This window comes from Podarcis muralis, chromosome 7, assembly GCF_964188315.1.
Source record: "Podarcis muralis chromosome 7, rPodMur119.hap1.1, whole genome shotgun sequence".
NCBI lineage: Eukaryota > Metazoa > Chordata > Lepidosauria > Squamata > Lacertidae > Podarcis > Podarcis muralis.
Genome location: NC_135661.1, coordinates 15,580,183 through 15,599,350, shown reverse-complemented (window position 1 = coordinate 15,599,350; position 19,168 = coordinate 15,580,183). Strand labels below are relative to the sequence as shown.

At 45.1% G+C, this 19,168-nt stretch overlaps 1 protein-coding gene across 14 annotated transcripts in view; it reads left to right on the top strand.

The window, feature by feature from the left end:
- The window catches only part of VPS13D (vacuolar protein sorting 13 homolog D), a 129,305-nt gene that overhangs the window by 16,481 nt on the left and 93,656 nt on the right, over window positions 1-19,168 (top strand). For 7 of the 14 annotated variants that reach the window (XM_077931271.1, XM_077931275.1, XM_077931273.1 and 4 more), the window contains 12 exons: window positions 389-481; window positions 1,092-1,302; window positions 2,217-2,396; window positions 3,133-3,263; window positions 4,531-4,603; window positions 4,718-4,888; window positions 6,342-6,472; window positions 7,677-7,809; window positions 8,768-11,008; window positions 13,305-13,453; window positions 15,358-16,401; window positions 18,185-18,275. In XM_077931271.1, the coding sequence (XP_077787397.1) occupies window positions 389-481; window positions 1,092-1,302; window positions 2,217-2,396; window positions 3,133-3,263; window positions 4,531-4,603; window positions 4,718-4,888; window positions 6,342-6,472; window positions 7,677-7,809; window positions 8,768-11,008; window positions 13,305-13,453; window positions 15,358-16,401; window positions 18,185-18,275 (4,648 nt within the window). The remainder of the gene's footprint in view (window positions 1-388; window positions 482-1,091; window positions 1,303-2,216; window positions 2,397-3,132; window positions 3,264-4,530; window positions 4,604-4,717; window positions 4,889-6,341; window positions 6,473-7,676; window positions 7,810-8,767; window positions 11,009-13,304; window positions 13,454-15,357; window positions 16,402-18,184; window positions 18,276-19,168) is intronic. The other 7 variants (XM_077931279.1, XM_077931276.1, XM_077931274.1 and 4 more) reach the window with 2 other exon arrangements.

Sequence of the window (19,168 nt, the reverse complement as noted above, 5' to 3'; positions counted from 1 at the left end):
CACCTCCCTCCAGTGTTGGAGGCAGTAGGCCTCTGAGTGCCATTTGGAACCAGGATTTGAAACCAGTTTCAAACAATGGGTTCCAATCATAGTAACTATAGTTTCCCAGTTAGAATGTAATAGGTAACTATAGCGGAAATCTGGTACACTGTGGATTTGAGGGGTGGTGTGCATGCATACAAGGCTCATGCATCTTTCTCCTTAATAAACCGAAATGCATTGCATCCAGACTGGACCATTTACTTAAGTTGGTGTTGTTATTTCAAAGCTTAATTCTCATAACTTCAGATTAAGTGGCTCCTTCAAGAAGAGAAATGGCTATCTGAATGAAGAGTTGAGTCTTTCAGCTTTCTGGATTATTTGTCAATATTTCCTTTTCTGCCTGCAGGAGGAGATAGAGCGCATTGAGGATGAACAGACATTTGAGGAGCTGAAAATCTTGCGTGAGATAGTGTACAATAGATTCTGCGAACTTGCTGAGGTTAGAGATTATATGAGATGCAATATTTAGAAGCACCTTAGGGGGTTTGGAGCTGCTAATGATGCAAACAGAAAACCAACCCAACCTGGAAATGTCCGAGAGCGGTGACTTTAAGCACGTGAAATAACATCAGAATTATTGATTTGATTTCATGCATTGTTTGAATCTGATTTATCCAGTATTCAGAGTGAGATACAAAGGGGGGGAAATCCCAAAACAAACACCCTGTGGCTAATGAGGTTTCTCCAGTACACATTGGGCTGTGTTTGGTTTACTTCTTTGTCCCCTTAGATTCCCCTTCTTTGTATATCTTTTTTTGGTTCTTGCACAAATCTTGGGGCTCTCCCTAGCTATTCTGATCTCCTTTTTTGTTTTTCGGTAATACCAGTTTGGATCCCGTTTCTGTCGCCACTGGATCATGCTGTGGGTTAGAGGGTGTGGTGGTAGCAGCATTCCACCACACACGTTTAGACAGAGCAGGGATAAAGCAGGTCAATCATGCATTCACTCCAGGCATGTAATAACAGTAAGAGAAAATAGTTCTGATTAGCAGCACCTTTTAAAATTCCTCTTTTTTTAAAAAAATAATCACACCTTTCCTCATTTCAAGCAGAGCATCAAGGAGCCGTTGTCCGATTCCTCAGAAGAAACGATTGCAATCGAATCGGATACTAGCAGCAGTGGAATGCTTCGCTATCTTCAGTCCTGGTTTCCTGGGTGGGGAGGCTGGTACAGCGATTCTCAGGAAGCCCTGGAAACGGAATCTTTCGAAGGACTGCTTTCAGAAACATCTGAACAGTGGAGGCCGGATGATGTGGCTGGTACGGGAAAATTTACCCTGAAGCTCTAGATCAGTCGTGGGAAACTCTTGTGGCCCTCCAGTTGTTGTTGGACTACATTTCCCATCATCCCTTGTTCGTTGGCTATGGTGATGGGAGTCAGGAGTCCCAACAGGACCTGTGTGGCTGCAGGTTTTCCATCCTTGCTCTTGGTGAAGGTGCTGCCACACTGTACACAATAAGGACCCCCCCACACACACAACAAACAAGACCCAGAACTTTATTTAAGAAATGTGTGTTAAAATTGCGTAGTTGCTGTGTACTACATGGACAATACGTATCCATGCTGATTACGCTGGAAAACCAGTAAGAGCCTGTTTTGACTAGATGTAGTTGGGAGCTGTGTTGTTCCATTCCCGGGACTGGCAATAGAAAATGTGGATGGCTGTTCTGAAGACCAGGTTTTGATAAAGAGTCTAATTGGCACTCAAACCCTGTATTATTAGTTCCATGCTGACCTCTGGTTTGGTGGTCTCGTTGTTGGGCATGTACTATTTTTACTTTACCCGACCAAGACTAGGCTCTTGCCAGTTTAAAACCTGTTCCACATCTGTTAAAATGATCTGCCTCTGGCAAAATATGAGTTGCCTTGGCATCCAGAAGGATCTGGGGACTTTCCTGCTGATTCTGCAGGCTCTCTTCCATCCAGCCTTATTAAATTCTGAGATAGGAGTCTGGGCCAAGTCTGGATTTCTGTTCATTGTTAAAAATAATTATTTTGTGCTCCTTTAAGTTTGTGCAGTAGTATTCATATTTTTTTAAAAAAAACCCTCAAAAAACCAACAGCACAATTAATGGCCAGAAGCTCTTACTCTGTAATTAAGGTTGGGTGGATTTGCTTGCAAGTGCTTTGCATTTTCTAAAGTCTCTGCTGTCTCCTCTCCTTGTATTATTAGGTGCCGATGATTTTTTTGATCCAGCTGCAGACGTTTCCAACATAAACACCTTCACAAAGAGGGATCACGTCTTGGCAAAGTTAAATCTCCAGCTGCAAGGCGGCTCTGTCACTTTGCTGCATGCTGGGAAGAAGGGCCCGCAGGCCCATGAAAGAGCTTTCATGCAGCTTGAATTTTCAGGTATTGGTTGTGTGTGTGTGCATGTGCGGGAAGCCTCTTTCTGTTAAAATTATGAACTGGAATCCCCAGGGGTGCAGGGGATCCACTAGTGCAGTGTTAAACACTTCTAATGCAGGAAAATCTTCCAAGCAGCCTCTTCTGCTCTTGAACAGCACATGCCATCAGGAAGTAGTGGTATTGGTGAGAATTGCAGTAACAGCGAGCTGCTCAAAATAGGCACCTTACCAGGCAATAAGTAAATGGCAGTGGGATACAAGGACGAGGTGGGCTCCCTGCGCCAGCTGTACATCAGTATCCCTGACAATCCTTTGGTAGCTTTAGACCTGCCCCCCAATACAGTTCTCTCAATTATATGTGGCTGATTTTCTGTGCTCGGACGGGGCCCACAACGGAGCCAACCTAACATTTATCGGTGACAACCCAGACACTGCCAATTCTTTAATACGGTTCTTGCAACCAAACAAATTGTCCTAGTTGCATTCTCTTTGGGGCTGCAATGGAAAAGGCCCAGTTCCTTATGTAGGCCAATGTGCCTCCACAAACAGTTTCACTTGCACTGCTGGGAAAAATCATATGGAACAGACATGATTGCAGCAGCGGATGTAACAAACAAGATGCGTTAACCCTTGCTGTCTAGGGGCATTTATCTTCCCTGTTTCTGTTTTTCAGCAGACCAATGCCGTGACTATTATTTTTAGTCAAGATGACACCGGCTTTTGTGTGCTTCTTTTTCTAGGAGTAACCATCTTAGCAGAATCTCTTCCTCGGAGGAATTCTTCCCTTTTCAAGGTTCAGCTTGGTGGCCTCTTCCTACGAGATTTAGCGACGGAAGGGACCATATTCCCTGTCCTTGTCTTCCCTAACCCCGTACGTTGAATTGTGCCGATAACACGATTTGTTGCAGAACTTGGAATTTAACATATATGTTACATTGTGTTCATGAAAGGGATTGGGGGGACAACCAGTTTTCTGCTAAAATGAGTTGGGGGGGATTATCCAGCTGTTGCGCTGCAGGCACATCTGGTAGAGCAGCTTTTGCCTGCCTGCTGCCCCCTAGTTCTTCTGAACTGCAACTCCCATGAGCCTCTGTCAGCATGGCCCCAAAATCAGGGATGATAAGAGTTGATAGTCCAACAGTATCTGGAGGTCCACAGGTTAGTGACCCATACCTTATGATTTGCCTTAAGCTTGAGAGATTGCAAAGAAAGGGACATGCAGTTTTTTAAAAAAAGTATTTTCATTCTGACTTCTATTTGTGAATTTGATCACACACTCTGAAAAGGATTTACTTGAATGTAAGCTCCATTGGGACGTGGGTGGCGCTGTGGGTAAAAGCCTCAGCGCCTAGGGCTTGCCGATCGAAAGGTCGGCGGTTCGAATCCCCGCGACGGGGTGCGCTCCCGTTGTTCGGTCCCAGCGCCTGCCAACCTAGCAGTTCGAAAGCACCCCCGGGTGCAAGTAGATAAATAGGGACCGCTTACTAGCGGGAAGGTAAACGGCGTTTCCGTGTGCGGCTCTGGCTCGCCAGAGCAGCGATGTCACGCTGGCCACGTGACCCGGAAGTGTCTGCGGACAGCGCTGGCCCCCGGCCTCTTGAGTGAGATGGGCGCACAACCCTAGAGTCTGTCAAGACTGGCCCGTACGGGCAGGGGTACCTTTACCTTTACCTTTAAGCTCCATTGGTTTCAACGGGACTTGCTTCCAAGTGGGTATGTGTTTAGGATTGCAGCTGCCTTTATTAAAATTCCACAAGGCCATTAGTTGCACCAATAAGCCCAAGAAATGATAGAAATTACAACAGAATGTAAGATGTTTTGTTTTGAATAGATGCTGGATGAGCAGGACATAACACGCAAGGGACAGTGTGGCGAGATCCAGTTTGGTGTAGCCTTGCGAGCATTGCACTTGCACCTGGGAGACCAGGGTTCAGATTTCCACTCGGCCATAAAGCTCTCACTAGGTGAACTTGGACCAGTCACAGCTTCTCAGACTATTCTACCCCACAGGGTTGTTGTGGGGATTAAATGAGGAGGGGGGAGAGCTACATACTCCACCTTGAGCTCCTTGGAGGAAAAGGTGGGATATAAACGCAATAAATAATAAACTATAATCATAGCTCTCTTGTTCTCATCAGCAAAAAGAAGTCGGCTGTGTCTCTTCCATTGGTCTCCAGACGTCCTCTTCAGACACGAGTAATGAAAGCGCTGGTAACATTTCTCATTTTTGTAGCAAATCTATCATTAACAACTGAAAATACAACTGAGCGCTGTGCATGTCAGTGGCATCATCGCTGATCTCTCTTGTGCTCTGTTTTGATTCAGCTGCTGATACTGCTGTTCCAGTGTTTGAGATGCTGTATGAGAGAAACCCAGTTCGCAGCAATTTTGAGAGACGTCTGGAAGTCAGTACCCGACCTCTAAATATTATTTACAATCCGCAAGCCATTAAGAAAGTAGCCGATTTCTTCTACAAGGGAAGGGTTCATACCTCAGGTTAACCTTTCTTGTTTTTTGCTAGAATAATTACATTTCTTTATTTTCCTTTCCTTTCTTTTTCTTTTTTCCTTTCTTCATACTTAAGTACTGTCGAAGTAGCAATAAAGAATTTATTCGGTGCAATACATGTGCGCTAGTAAGAATTGAATGAGTTTTCTTATATGTAAACTGTGGAACTCAATGCCCCAAGATGTTGTGACGGCCATCAAGTTAGAATTTTTCTTGCGTTACCTTGATGTGGTCATCATTCCTGAGCGGACCTGACTCCTGGATGATTTTCCAGATCAAGTGTCTGGGAGACTTTGAGCCCCCGGGGAGAGTAAGAGGCATAGAATATTAAGAGCATCACGATGCAAGAAATCAAGAGCTAGATTACCATCGGCAGATGGCTGTTCAGCTCTTACCTGCAGAGTTCCAGCAAGGGGTGAATTACTAATTACCCTCTTGGAGCTAAACCTGGGAGAGAAATAACTTAGTGAGCATAGGGTGTTTCTTGCACATAAATGACATCTGCGGTGGCTTGTGAGTCCTCTGTGAGCATTGTTTTATCTTCATAAAGTCAGAATGGGTGGGAATGGGTGATTGGCAGATAGCTGTGATGAGCCTGTTGACGACTCTTAACGACTGCAATATCTCGGGACTATTTAATTGCTCATCGTCTAACATTGTGTATGCCATCAAATGCCAACAGTGTCCTTCAGCTCTCTATATTGGACAGACAGGCCAAACCTTACGCCAAAGAATAAACGGACCTAAATCTGACATCAAGAATCACAAGACAGAGAAACCAGTAGGAGAACACTTCAATCTCCCAGGACATTCTATACAAGATCTCAAAGTAGCTGTTTTACTACAAAGGAATTTCAGAAATAGACTGGAAAGAGAAGCTGCTGAATTGCAACTTATTACCAAACTTAAAACCATGGAGAGACCTGGTCTGAACAAAGACATTGGATTCTTATCTCATTATACATGACAATGCCATTTTTCACCTTCTCACCCCTTGCTTTTTCCTGTAAGACCTATTGCAGTCGTTAAGAGTCGTCAACAGGCTCATCACAGCTATCTGCCAATCACCCATTCCCACCACCCTTCTGAGTAATACCCCTCCCCACCTTCTCACTATATAGAAGGATCTGGCAACTTCTGTTTCAGTGTATCTGAAGAAGTGTGCATGCACACGAAAGCTCATACCAAGAACTAACTTAGTTGGTCTTTAAGGTGCTACTGGAAGGAATTTTTTTTGTTTTGACTAGTTGCCTAGTTAGAGAGAAACCTTCTGACTTTTATTCTCATAAAAGAGGGAAAATAATCTTCTCTTAACTTGGAAATCCCCCCCCTTTTTTTTTGCCTATGAAACTTATCTCCATTGATTGTTACTTTTTTCCTTTCTGTACCATTGAAGTGTAAGCAAACTCTGGCATCCACCTCTGTCTGTCTCTCGGTGCAGGTTTCGGATGCCAGTCTGAGCTGGAGCTGAGAGTGGCTGCAGCTGCCAGGAGACAGTACAACAAGCTCAAAATGCAGACGAAAGCCGAAATCAGGCAAACCATCGACCGCTTGCTTGTGGGGGATTTCATTGTAAGGGGACTTCAAAGGATGGTGACTTGTGCTCTTTGCATCTATGTGTATCAGCGTGAAAGTAGCTTAATGTAATGTCGGTCTCTGGATCAGAAGGGAGAGAGGACCAATGGACAAGCACACACTTTGAAAAATTAAGTGTATAAAATGTGGCATATTAAGGGGGGAAATTTGCATGGATTTTTATTTTTATATTTTTTTGCAAACTATGGTTGGCCTGGATTTTGGCTGGAATATGAATAGCAGAACCAGTGACAGAGCGCCCGGTTTGCATGCAGGAAAGGTTGCTAGGTAGGGCTCTCAATGTTCCTTGCCTGAATTCCTGGTTAGCAGCTGCCAGTCACTGTGTAGATAATTCTTATTCATTATAAGGTGGCTTCCCATACAAGAGTTGGCTCAAATTATACCAATTTTACATCAGTTACACTAGCTAACTGGTTTATTTATGGCAGGGGTGGCCAACTCCCAAGGGACTGCGATCTACTTTCAGAATTAAAATCTGACAGTGATCTACCCCCTCTTTTTAGGGGTTCAGGTAAAAGTTGTTGACCTACTCTGTTTTATGCCCATTTTGGTTCTGTTTTTTGGGGGGGACTTTTAGGGGGGAAGTCGCTCACCAAAACAGCTTCCTCTCTGGTTGTCTTCGGACATACTATGAAGATGTTTTTGTTACACAAGCATTATTCACTCTTTTTGTCTCTCTATACTGATTTGTCAGTGCTGTTTTTAATTTTTGTGTGCCTTGGAACTCCCTGAATAAACGTTTGGCAGGTACCTTCATTTTATATGTTTTAGATGCCTGTTAAAACCCTTTTCGTTTCAACCAGATGAAATTTACATTTACTTAGTTTTAAATTTTGCTGGTTTTAAACTATATGTTATTGGTAATTGTTTTACCCTGTTACTTACACAACTTGGATAATATTCAGCTTCTTGAACAAATAAAATTCATAAAGTGCTCTTGCAATTATTAGCTGTTCATTTCTACTGCTTTATTTTCATGATTGCAGTTATAAAAATGACAATAGCTAATAAAGCAAAAATGAAAACAGCAAAACCAAATGAACAGAGGCTTGCACATAATATGAACGCCATATGTTATAATGTTCCTTAGTAGTATTTGGGGCTAGCTGTTTTCTTGCAAACTTATTGGACCTATACATAATAAATAAACTTCTTTTTAAAGTTTTTTTTTTCTTTTCAGGAAGAAAGCAAGCGCTGGACAGTGTGCCTTGATATTTCTGCTCCTCAGGTGATCTTCCCCGATGACTTTAAATTTGCTGATCCAGTTTTGGTAGTGATCGATTTGGGAAGAATGCTGCTTACCAACACACAAGGTACTGTTTACACTTTTAGTAGAGTGACGGTGGTGGAGGAGCATGCCTGTTAATCTTGAAATCAGAAAATTGTTATTTTATTCAAAATGCTTTGAATAGGAAGAGAATCTGCAGGGTATCATCAGTGTTAGTCCTTTAAAAAAAAACCCTTTTGAAAAAAAACAACTAAAACTGTGACTGAATATTCTGATTTTGAATGCAAGGAACCAGAATCCTGGAAGCAGCAAGGAGTTCAGTTCCTATGCCAGTTTCTTTTCTAATTACACATATTTATGCCATGAAATATGGGAAATATGGACGTGGGTGGCGCTGTGGGTAAAACCTCAGCGCCTAGGACTTGCCGATCGCATGGTCGGCGGTTCGAATCCCTGCGGCGGAGTGCGCTCCCGTCGTTCGGTCCCAGCGCCTGCCAACCTAGCAGTTCAAAAGCACCCCCGGGTGCAAGTAGATAAATAGGGACCGCTTACTAGCGGGAAGGTAAACGGCGTTCCGTGTGCTGCGCTGGCTCGCCAGATGCAGCTTGTCACGCTGGCCACGTGACCCGGAAGTGTCTGCGGACAGCGCTGGCTCCCGGCCTCTTGAGTGAGATGAGCACACAACCCTAGAGTCTGGCAAGACTGGCCTGTACGGGCAGGGGTACCTTTACCTTTACCTTATGCCATGAATTCTGCTCATATGGACCCAGAGCAGATTCCAACGTATAATTAGCAGAGTAAAAGAAACTTAGCACATTGCAGGATTCCCAAAAAATAGACCAGAGGCAATTAATACTTCATCCAGGAGAGCTTTACTGCTACTGAAGGCAAATGAGCATAATGGTCACAAATCCAACACATTCAGGATTGGCACTGTCCAGTCGTAGCAGACAGACTTTGTTCGTGGATAGACTTTGAGCATAAGGTTGAGAAAGAGAGAATACCTGACTAAATTTCTCTCTCCTGTCTTCTCAACCTTCTAGAGGAGCACAAAAAGAGGAGCTCCGGTGGTCCATCTTCAGAGCTGAGTGACCTGAGCGACGATGAGTATAAAACGCCTCTTGCAACCCCTCCAAGCAGCCCGCCTCCTGAAATTAGTGTGGCTGGCGAGGACAAAACTCTCAAGTTCACGGGGGTAGAAATCAGTGAAGCGCAGTTGCAAGCGCACTTGATGAGTAAAAAAATGTATGAGACCTACAGCTTGTCATTCATGGATCTGCAGATCATGGTCGGCCGAGTGAAAGACAATTGGAAGCATGCCCAGGACAGTGATGTTGGCCCAACCCATGTGGTGGAGAAATTCAACGTCCACTTGCAGCTGGAACGCAGGTTGATCTACACCTCTGATCCCAAGTACCCTGGAGCCGTCTTGTCTGGGAATCTGCCCGATTTGAAAATACACATCAACGAGGATAAAATAATGGCTCTGAACAACTGCTTTGGAAGGCTGAGCACATCCGATACGGACATTGTGGGCACTTCGCAGATAGGCAAAGAGGTGACTTTTTCAGATCTGGACCAGCGCGGAAGTTTGCACAGCTCTGTGGTGAATTTAACACAGAGCGTGATGGTGGTAGAACAACACACTAAGGAAGTCCTTGTAGAATCGCAACTGCTTTTAGCGGAGTTCCAAGTTAACTGTATGCAATTAGCCGTTGAAAGCAACGGCCGATATATCTCCGTCCTCAAGGTTTTTGGCACGAATGCACATTTTGTGAAGAGGCCTTACGACGCAGAAGTTTCCCTCACGGTCCACGGCTTGCTGCTGGTTGACACTATGCAAACCTACGGTTCTGATTTTGACCTCTTGATGGCTTCTCACAAGAATCTCAGTTTCGATGTTCCAACAGGAAGCCTCCGGGACAGCAGAGCCCAGTCCCCTGTCGGTGGGCTCGATGAGGCTCGTGTAGCTGACAGGGTGCACTCGACCAAGAAATACGCTGTGGCGTCAAGTGATTTGCCTGGCAGCTTCCCACAGGACGACGAATCCTTAATTAAATTGGAATACCAGTTTGTGAGCGCAGAGTGCCCCTCCATGAACTTGGACAGCACTCTCCAAGTGATATCGGTCCAGATGAACAACCTGGATATCATTCTCAACCCGGAGACGATCGTTGAGCTGATTGGCTTTCTCCAAAAGTCCTTCCCGAAGGAGAAAGACGATTCTAGTCCTCAGCCACTCCTGACTGATGCAGAAAGGCATTTCACTGAGCAGGAAACCTTCCAGACCACCCACGCCCAGAGTACAGAGGTAGCAGTAGACATCCGCTGGTTAAACGTCCTTCTCCTTAGGACGGTTACGATGGTGAACGGAGAAAAACTTGGCCGGAAAATTGCAACGGCAAGCATTGGTGGAACCAAAGTGAACGTCTCCATGGGCAGCAGGCTGGACATAAATGGCTCTCTGGGTTGCTTGCATCTTATGGACCTGACTCTGGACAGCATGAAAAACCAGTATGTCGTAAGCATTGGGAATATGACGCGGTATGAAAACCTCACCCACGTCACGGGCTCCTTCAAGCCTACATTTCTCCAGTTCGACGATGCCAGTAGCCTTCCTGACGCCTTGAGCTTCACTTTCTCAGAGAAGTCCAAAGAGGAGTGCTCGCTCCAGCTCAGGATGGCCTCGCTGCATTACAACCACTCGGCCAAGTTCTTGAAAGAGATCACCTTGTCCATGGACGAGCTGGAGGAGAACTTCCGCAGCATGCTGAAGAGTGCAGCCACGAAAGTGACCACCGTCTTGGCCACGAAGACGGCTGAGTATAGCGAAATGGTGTCTCTGTTCGATACGACACCTCGGTCCAGAGACCCCTTCAATTTGGAAAACAGCGAAGGGGAGGAGGTCTTTCCGGTGCGCTTCAAAACTGAAACGATCAAGCTTATTTTGAATGTGAACATTGAATCCCCAGTGGTATCCATACCCCGGAAGCCGGGCAGCCCAGAGCTGCTGGTGGGGCATTTAGGGCAAATATCGATCCAGAATTTTGTGGCCGGAGAGGACAGTCTGAGAAGTGATAGGCTTCAGGTTGAAATCAGAGATATTAAAATGTATTCTCTAAACAGCAGTCATTTAGCAGCCAAGAAAGAAGCTTCTTCTGAGATGCCTGAGATGCCAGATGCGCTGCACCCTCCTTTGGGCGTTGCTAGCAGCAGTGGCAGCAGCCAGGAAGATCCTCAATTCACTCGGCACGATTTCTTTGAATCCTTACATAAAGGCCATGGTGAGTTAAACAAGGCTTGGGCTCGTTTGCTCCCACTTGTCAGAGCTACGGATTTGTTGGTAGCCATGCAGTCAATCTGGTTTTTTATTAAGTCAGGGGTGGAGAACTTTGGGTCCAGGGACCACATGCAGATGTCTAGGCCTCTCTGTCTGGCACTTGGGACTCTTCATTGATCTTGCATCACGCTCTCCTTGGGAGTTTTTGCCTAGCTTTAATGTGCCCTGATAATGCTTCTTGCTTTCCAGAATGTAGGGTAAAGTGAGGGGTGTGTGTATAAAAAACTAGCCTACTGCACAAAGGTGAAATCTACATTTGATGCTCTGCTTACCATTGGCATGTGGCCCCTGGAAGGTTGCACGGAATGTGGCCCTCGGACTGGGGGGATAAAAGGTTCCCCCACCCTTGTATTAAGTGATAATAGGTGTTTTCTTTCATCTAAGGCAGTGTTTCCCAAACTTGCGTCTCCAGCTGTTGTTTTTTTTAAAAAATAATTTTTTATTAATTTTCCAACACAAAATAAAAACAAAATAATGCACAATACATAGACAAACAAACATATAAACACGTATAATTTCATAACCTCTTTTTCATAAATTTTACTTTCCTGACTTCCCCATGCCTCCCCTTTCCTGCATCCCTGTTTTATAATTTCTTCAGCAACCCCTCACTTCAATTAACTAATTGCTTATTTTCTTTTTTTTCCTCCCCATTCTTCTCTTACTCAGTCAATTACAGCTGAAATTCTGTATTTTTCTTTTCCCTTGACATTTTAACACTCATTAATTTTACAACAGTTCTTAAGATAAACTTTAAATTTCTTCCAGTCTTCTTCCACCGTCTCTTTTCCCTGGTCACGGATTCTGCCGGTCATCTCTGCCAGTCCCATGTAGTCAATCACCTTCGTCTGCCATTCTTCCAGCGTGGGTAGTTCTTGTGTCTTCCAATACTTTTCTGTCTCCAGCTGTTTTTGGACTACAAATCCCATCAACTCTGTCCACTGGGAGTTGTAGTCCAAAAACAACTGGAGACCCCAAGTTTGGGAAACACCGATCTATAGCTTCTTCCCATTTTGAAGTAATTTTAGACACAAAAGATCTCAACTATTAACCGATTCGCACAGCTTAGCATGGCTTTGTATTTCTAGAGGATTCTGGGAAGAGAAGATAGTCAAAGGCAACTGACTTTGACTGTCATCTCTTTCCGGAAACCTGGAATTTTTCAGGGCTGTGGGTGAGCATGGTCTTCTGTTTGTACTGGGCTACAGTTAGTAGCAGGAGGAGAGACTTCTGCTTCTTTTTTTTAACTTTTGCAAACCTCACCACGGACAAAAGCCCCAGTAATGAGAGTTGTGCGCTGCCGAACATTGGAAAATTCAGGACATCCAAAAGGAAGTACTTCTTCACAGCACATACTGTGGTACCTCTGGTTATGAACGCTTCTGGTTACACACACTTCAGGTTATGAGCTCTGCTAACTAGGAAGTAGTTGCTCCCAGTTGCGAACTTTGCCCCGGGATACGAGCGGAAGTCATGTGCCAGAGGCATGCGCACAGCGGGAGGCACCATTAGCGAAAGCGGGCCTCAGGATAAGAACGGTTTCAACTTAAGAACGGACCTCCGGAACAAATGAAGTTCGTAACCAGAGGTACCACTGTAGTTCAAGTGTAGTTAAAGTGTGGAATTTGCTCCCACAAGATGTAGTGACGGACACAAATTTGGATGGCTTTAGAAGAGAATTAAACAATTTCATGGGGGATCAGGCTGTCAGTGACTGCTATCTGCGATGACTATACCTGTTGCTGGGAATTCCAGGTGGGGAGAGAGCTCTCGTTGGATTCCCATAGACATCTGGTTGGCCACTGTGAGAACAGGGTGTTTGGACCAGATGGGCCTTTGGCCTGATCCAACAGGGCTCTTCTTTGGTTCTTACCAAGTGGATTTGTGAATGCCCAATCACTAATTTGCATAATGCAGGCTGTTACGGGTTGTAGCAGGCAGCACCTTTTCAGCATGTGAGTTCGAGCAACAGAATTGGAATCAAAGTTTCTATCTTGGCTGGTGAAGCTGCTGCTTATAGCCTGGAGTGTTTTTATCGTGTTTTTACTATTCTGCTGGGAGCCGCCCAGGGTGGCTGGCGAAACCCAGCCAGGTAGGCAGGGTATAAATAATAAAACTATTATTATTATTATTATTATTATTATTAGTGACCGATCTCTGGTCCTTATCAGATCATAACGCATAATGTGACTGTTAATCCAGACCTTAATAACATTGAACACACGTCTCCTTAATTGCAGCGTTTCATATTTTGAATAATGCTACTATCCAGTTCAAACTGGAGAAGATTCCAGTAGAGAGCGATGCAGAGTTGGCCTTCTCCATGAACGATGATGTTGAAATTTCAAGCCTTATGCGGATCGAGGGGAAATTTGTCAACCCTCTACGGGTAGAGTACACTTCTGTTTCTAATTTTGGGTAGTGGTCCTCCTGCTAGAGGTGACTATGATGCCGTTGGTTGGTTGGTTCTTCCAGGATTCTCAGTGGTACATATGCTGCATTTATTATTATTATTATTATTATTATTATTATTATTATTATTATTATTATTATTGATTATATTTATATACCACCCTTCATCCGAAGATCTCATGGTGGTTCACAAGATAAAAAAATGCAGGATAAAAGCACAAAATAAATAGTTAAAACAAATCAAAACAATACCCCCCACCACATTTAAAATGCTGTAGAGTGGTCCCTGTGTGATAACCTTTAACTCCTCTCCTTCTATTTTGTTGTAATTCACAAAGTGGCCTCTCTCTGTGTGGGGCAGTTTCAAGCACCTGCAATAAAAGTATGGTCCTGCCAGCATACTGTCCTCTAGCTGATTTTGTAGCATGGAGTTTAGTGTGAATAATAGTTTAACAAGGGCTGTTTGGAAGAAACTCCCTTTACACATTTACACAGTGATACTGCTTACAGGCTAATGTACCCGCTGGCCACACTTCTTCACTGACGGTACTTCCACCATCTTGCAGGTGTAGAGAGCTCTTTCTCACTAATGCTGCACAGCATTGGTAAAATAGGCCTGGACTGGCCGCTGTAGTTAGGCTCTTCTTCTCCTGGTCCGGGAGCCCATCACTGCTGGGCTAATGCCTCCAAGTTGTCTAGTTAGGAAACTCTTCAAGTAGTTTGCATACATTCCACTGCCAGGAAACCACAGTTTTGTTTCCTGTCTAGCCTAGGCCAGAAGTCCTTCTCCCTCCTGCCTATCTAGAAACATTTTGGCAACAGCAGAGGAGCTGTGGAAGAAAATAGAGGTGGCGGGAAAGATTAGTTTAAAGCTAAGGAAAGATAATTACCGTATTTTTCGCCCTATAGGACGCACTTTTCCCCCTCCAAAAATGAAGGGGAAATGTGTGTGCGTCCTATGGGGTGAATGCAGGCTTTCGCTGAAGCCTGGAGAGCGAGAGGGGTCGGTGCGCACCGACCCCTCTTGTTCTCCAGGCTTCAGGAAGCTATCCCCCCAGCCCGACAAGCTCCCAGAGCGATGCCAAAGCTGCGCGCAGCTTCGCCATCGCTCTCAGCCCCCGTTCTGGGGGCTGGGGTCGGCGGAAGCTCCGGCTTCCCCTGCCCGCAGCCCCGCAAGCTCCGGGAGTGATGGCGAAGGTGCGCTCACCTTCACCAGCGCTCTCGGGCCCTTTCTGGGGGCTGGGGGCGGGGGAAGCTCGGGCTTCCCAAACCCCCAGCCCCACAAGCTCCGGGAGCGATGGCGAAGGTGCGCTCACCTTCACCAGCGCTCTCGGGCCCTTTCTGGGGGCTGGGGGCGGGGGAAGCTTGGGCTTCCCCCACCCCCAGCCCCGCGCCTGGGGGGGGGGGAATAATTCCCCCCTTTATTCCCCCCCCAAATCTAGGTGCGTCCTATGGGCCGGTGCGTCCTATAGGGCGAAAAATACGGTAGTTTAAAGGTAAGAGAAGAGAATTTTTTTCTCAATAGGCAAGAGACAAAAGGACTTCTGATCTAGGCTAACTAGGCTACAGGAAACTACGCTGAAGTTTCCTGGAAGAGAGGGTGAAGAGGAGCACATGCAGATTTCTTGACAAGTTTTCTGTCTTGATAAGTTGGAGACATTAGTCCAGCAGTAATTGGGTCCCTTTATCCAGCAGAGGATGGTAAGTTCCAGTGAACCATCTTTGCCCCACCATGTGTTCACTGAAGAAGTGGGGAAAATTTCATCTGAACAGCCCTACTCTCATGCCAGAAGAAGCATGATACATGTGGTTGAAAGTATCACCAGACTTCTTGAAACTCAGTTTCCAAGTGTTTTACAATGCACATCTTTCCCCTTAAAGGTGGTGCTGGCAAAACATGTGTATGAGCAAGTCTTGCAAACCCTTGACAACTTAGTTTGCAATGAAGATTTGACCAAGCCACCATCCAGCTTTCCATCCTCCCCGTATCCCAGCTCCAGCTCCCCATCAGTATCACACCGCAGCATGAGCACGGACTTTTCCACCGACAGGAAGGAAAATGGGCTCTTCAGTCACTCCAGCTTTTCTGCGTCTTCAAACAAATTTGTGCCCGTCAAGGAAGTGGCACAGTCCTTTACTCAAATACAAGCCACCTTTCACATTTCAGAGCTCCAGGTTCAGCTGAGTGGTGACCTTACGCTTGGGGCACAGGGCCTGGTTAGCTTGAAATTTCAGGATTTTGACGTTGAGTTTGCCAAGGACCACCCTTATACCTTATCCATTCAGATTGCCTTACGTTCTCTGCTAATGGAGGATCTTCTGGAGAAGAATCCAGACTCTCTGTATAAGAACCTCATGGTGTCACGCGGAGCACCCAAACCATCCAGTTTAGCACACAAGGAGTACCTTTCCCAGTCTTGTCCGTCCGTGTCTAATGTGGAATATCCAGACATGCCCCGTTCCCTCCCTTCTCATATGGAGGAAGCTCCTAATGTCTTCCAGCTGTATCAGCGGCCCACCTGCGTCTCCCAAAGAAGGCACAAAGAAGATGCAGACTCAGGCTATCCGTTAACGCCGCCCCCTTCTCCCACCGCCGAAAGGACAGCTACACCTTGCGGGAAGAGCGACTTTGACGATTCCTTGGTCCACATCAACATGTTGCTGGTGGACAAGAAGCACCCCGAGTTCTCTTCCAGTTATGGCAGAATCAACCGTATTGTGGATGTTGACTTTAACTGTTTGGATGTTTTGATAACTCTGCAAACTTGGGTGGTGATACTGGACTTCTTTGGGATTGGGTCCACTGCTGAGAATCACAGCTTTAAGTCACAGCCTGAAGATGTGCAGCATACCGTTAAATCGGAGGCAAATGTATTGTCAGCCTCGGAAGGCCAGGACTCTCTAAATACCAAACTGGATCTGAAGGTACGAGAGGGGCAGGGGGTCCTGTTTATCTTCATAAATTATGTCTCCATGCAGTGACTACTTGCCAGGTTGTCCCTTTGGCAAGTAGGACTCCCAGTAGACGCTTCTGTGTTGCCACTTTGGAGAAGAGAAACAGGGTTGTATCCAATGCTAATCATACGCAGAGTAGACCTATGGATGTTTAGGGACATGGCCAAGAGGCCCTTCCATTTCATTGGGTCTACTACTCTTGAGTAGAGCTTTGTTGGATTCAAACCAGGAGCTTCACTTCTCTAAACAGCAGAATAAATGAAAGAAAAGTGGCTTTCTTCCAAGCTCTGCACTTGTCAGATACCTTGTGACAGAGGCAGAGTCTTCTGTTAAGCCAGTGCATCATAGAGTTTGCTCTTGCATAGCTGATTTTTAAAAAGATAAAACAGCTGGTGCCGTGGATGGGTAGGAGATGGATTCAGACTGTGGCACGAGGGGTCATTCACTCTTTGCTCCTCTTTTGGTCCTGAATGGAATCATCACATTTTCTGCCTGCTATTTGCAATGGCCTCCCCTTGCCAACTGAAGACTTTACAGGGCATAATTCAGCACTGTGACAGAAGCAAAGGGTTGAAGCCCTCCTCATTCCATCTCATGCTTTTCATGTTGGCTGTTTATTACAAGGATAACTGCATGTCATGCCTGGTTTGACCCTCACTTGCACAGAAGTTTGGGGAAGAGAAGAAACTTCTGCTGGCTCTTCTGTTCTCCAAACTTGTATGCAGGTGGGAATACTTTTCCTCTCTTCCAAGTCAAGCATGAAGGTAGGCTTGTGTTGACTACAAACCAGTAAGGCAAATCAATATGTGTCTAAGTTTGTATTTGTTTTTTGAGTAGGCATTCAGATGTATTTCAAAACATACTTTTGATTGTTCAGATGACAAAAGTTCTGAAGGAGAGTTGGAGACATGAAGGTTGGCTTGATTCAGACATTGTGCTAAACCATTGTTAAAGGAGATTTATCCTTTGCTGTGTTATTTTGCAAACTGGCTTATAATTAGCTCTCAGTGCAGAATCAGAAACTAGTTTGATGTGGCTTTGTAAACCATGGTTTGTTTATGATTTGGCATAGTGTTTTAATACTGGCAAGCCATTGTTGTAGCTGTCCCCCTGTTTCTGGAGACCACTGAACCTGGACCTGTGAGCTGGATATTTGGGGAAGCGCCATAGCTCTGTGGCAGAACATCTGCTATGCAAGCAAAAGAAAGCAATCTCTAGAATCTCCAGGTAGGGGTGAGAAAATGTCCCCTGTCTGAATTCTTGGAGAGCTGCTTCCAGACAGTGTAAACAATGGTCATAGATGAACCAATGGTCATTATAAGGCGTTTCCTATGTTCCTCTGGTTGCCAAGCAGTTGGAAGTTGAAAGCAAAGAAACAACTGTAATCCATGGTTTGCCTGGCTTAAAAAAAAAACAAAAATCACCCCCCCCCCCCCAAATCATAGTTTGTATTCTGAACTGTGGTTGATACAATCAATAGCCAGGGTAGTGTTTGAATTTAGCCTTCCTGTCAAAGTAACTCTTAGACCCAGTATGTAGCCAGCTATATGGTAAGGCAAATTCTACTGGATGTGTCTCGTACCTGTATTGCTAGCTCCTGTTGCCTTCTAGATTTCTTGAATCTCTGTCTCATAAGGATGACCTTTAAAATGTGCCTTGAGGAATAATATTCAGGAGGAAGGCTTGTAGCACTTGGATGGAAAAGGTCATACATCTGAGCATGTTTCCAGTCTCACCCTTTCTGCTTTATTAGGTTCATTCCCTCTCCTTAGTTCTGAATAAGACGACCAATGAACTTGCTAAAGCGAATGTATCTAAACTGGCCACTCATGTGGAAATGATTGGTGAGTGTGAGTTGCCTACACTTCTTGGTGGGGTGGGGATTTGATTATAGAAATGAGAGTTGTGTTTCGGGATGATTTTCACACTTGGGAATCACTGCCGGCCTTGCTCCCTTGTGCCACATACGTCCCTTTTGGACTTGCTAAATACCCAATTTGCCTAGCAGAAAACCGGAGGAAGGGAACATGCAGCTGAATTTGGTGATGAGACTCAGATCTCCAAATTCATGGCTTTTTTGACATCTGGCAAAGAGCAAATATCTCCCAGATTGCACGTAATGTTAAACCATAGTTAATTTCGTTAAGCACAAGCAGAAACCAAGGTGTGTGGCCTTCCTGGAGTGGCAAAGCGAGAGACTTCCTAAGAAGGCACTTCAGAGCAGTATGTAAACTACAGCTAAAAATGACCTGCTGGCTGATAACTTTGCTCTGAGCTGCTGGTGAACATTGGGCATTCTATTAGCAAGAAAATCCTTATCCTAATAAATGTCTTGCTTTGGTTGTTTATGTGGTACATAACTAAAGAAGTGCATTACGAAAGCAAAGACAACATCAGCTATTATTAGTTTGGTACGGTAGATTCACCTATCAGGGCTTTACTAGTTTTGAAAACCCAGCCCTCCTCCTTCTCTTCCATTATATATCTTATCAAGGAAGAGGATTTCACCCCCTTTTTTTGGCTTCCTCAAAATCCTGATCCCTTTCCCTATTGTAGAATGCTGAGCAGGAGGGAGTTCAGAGTTACAGCTTGACTATTGCTGTCAGCCAGAGAGAGCACCTTGAAACTTCCGCTTCGATTTCTCATAACCCACTTCTGGTCTCGCCTCCCTGGACCCTTTTACTGGCTTTAAATTTGCTGGCAGTGAATGCTCACTCACGTGGTGTCTGAACCATCT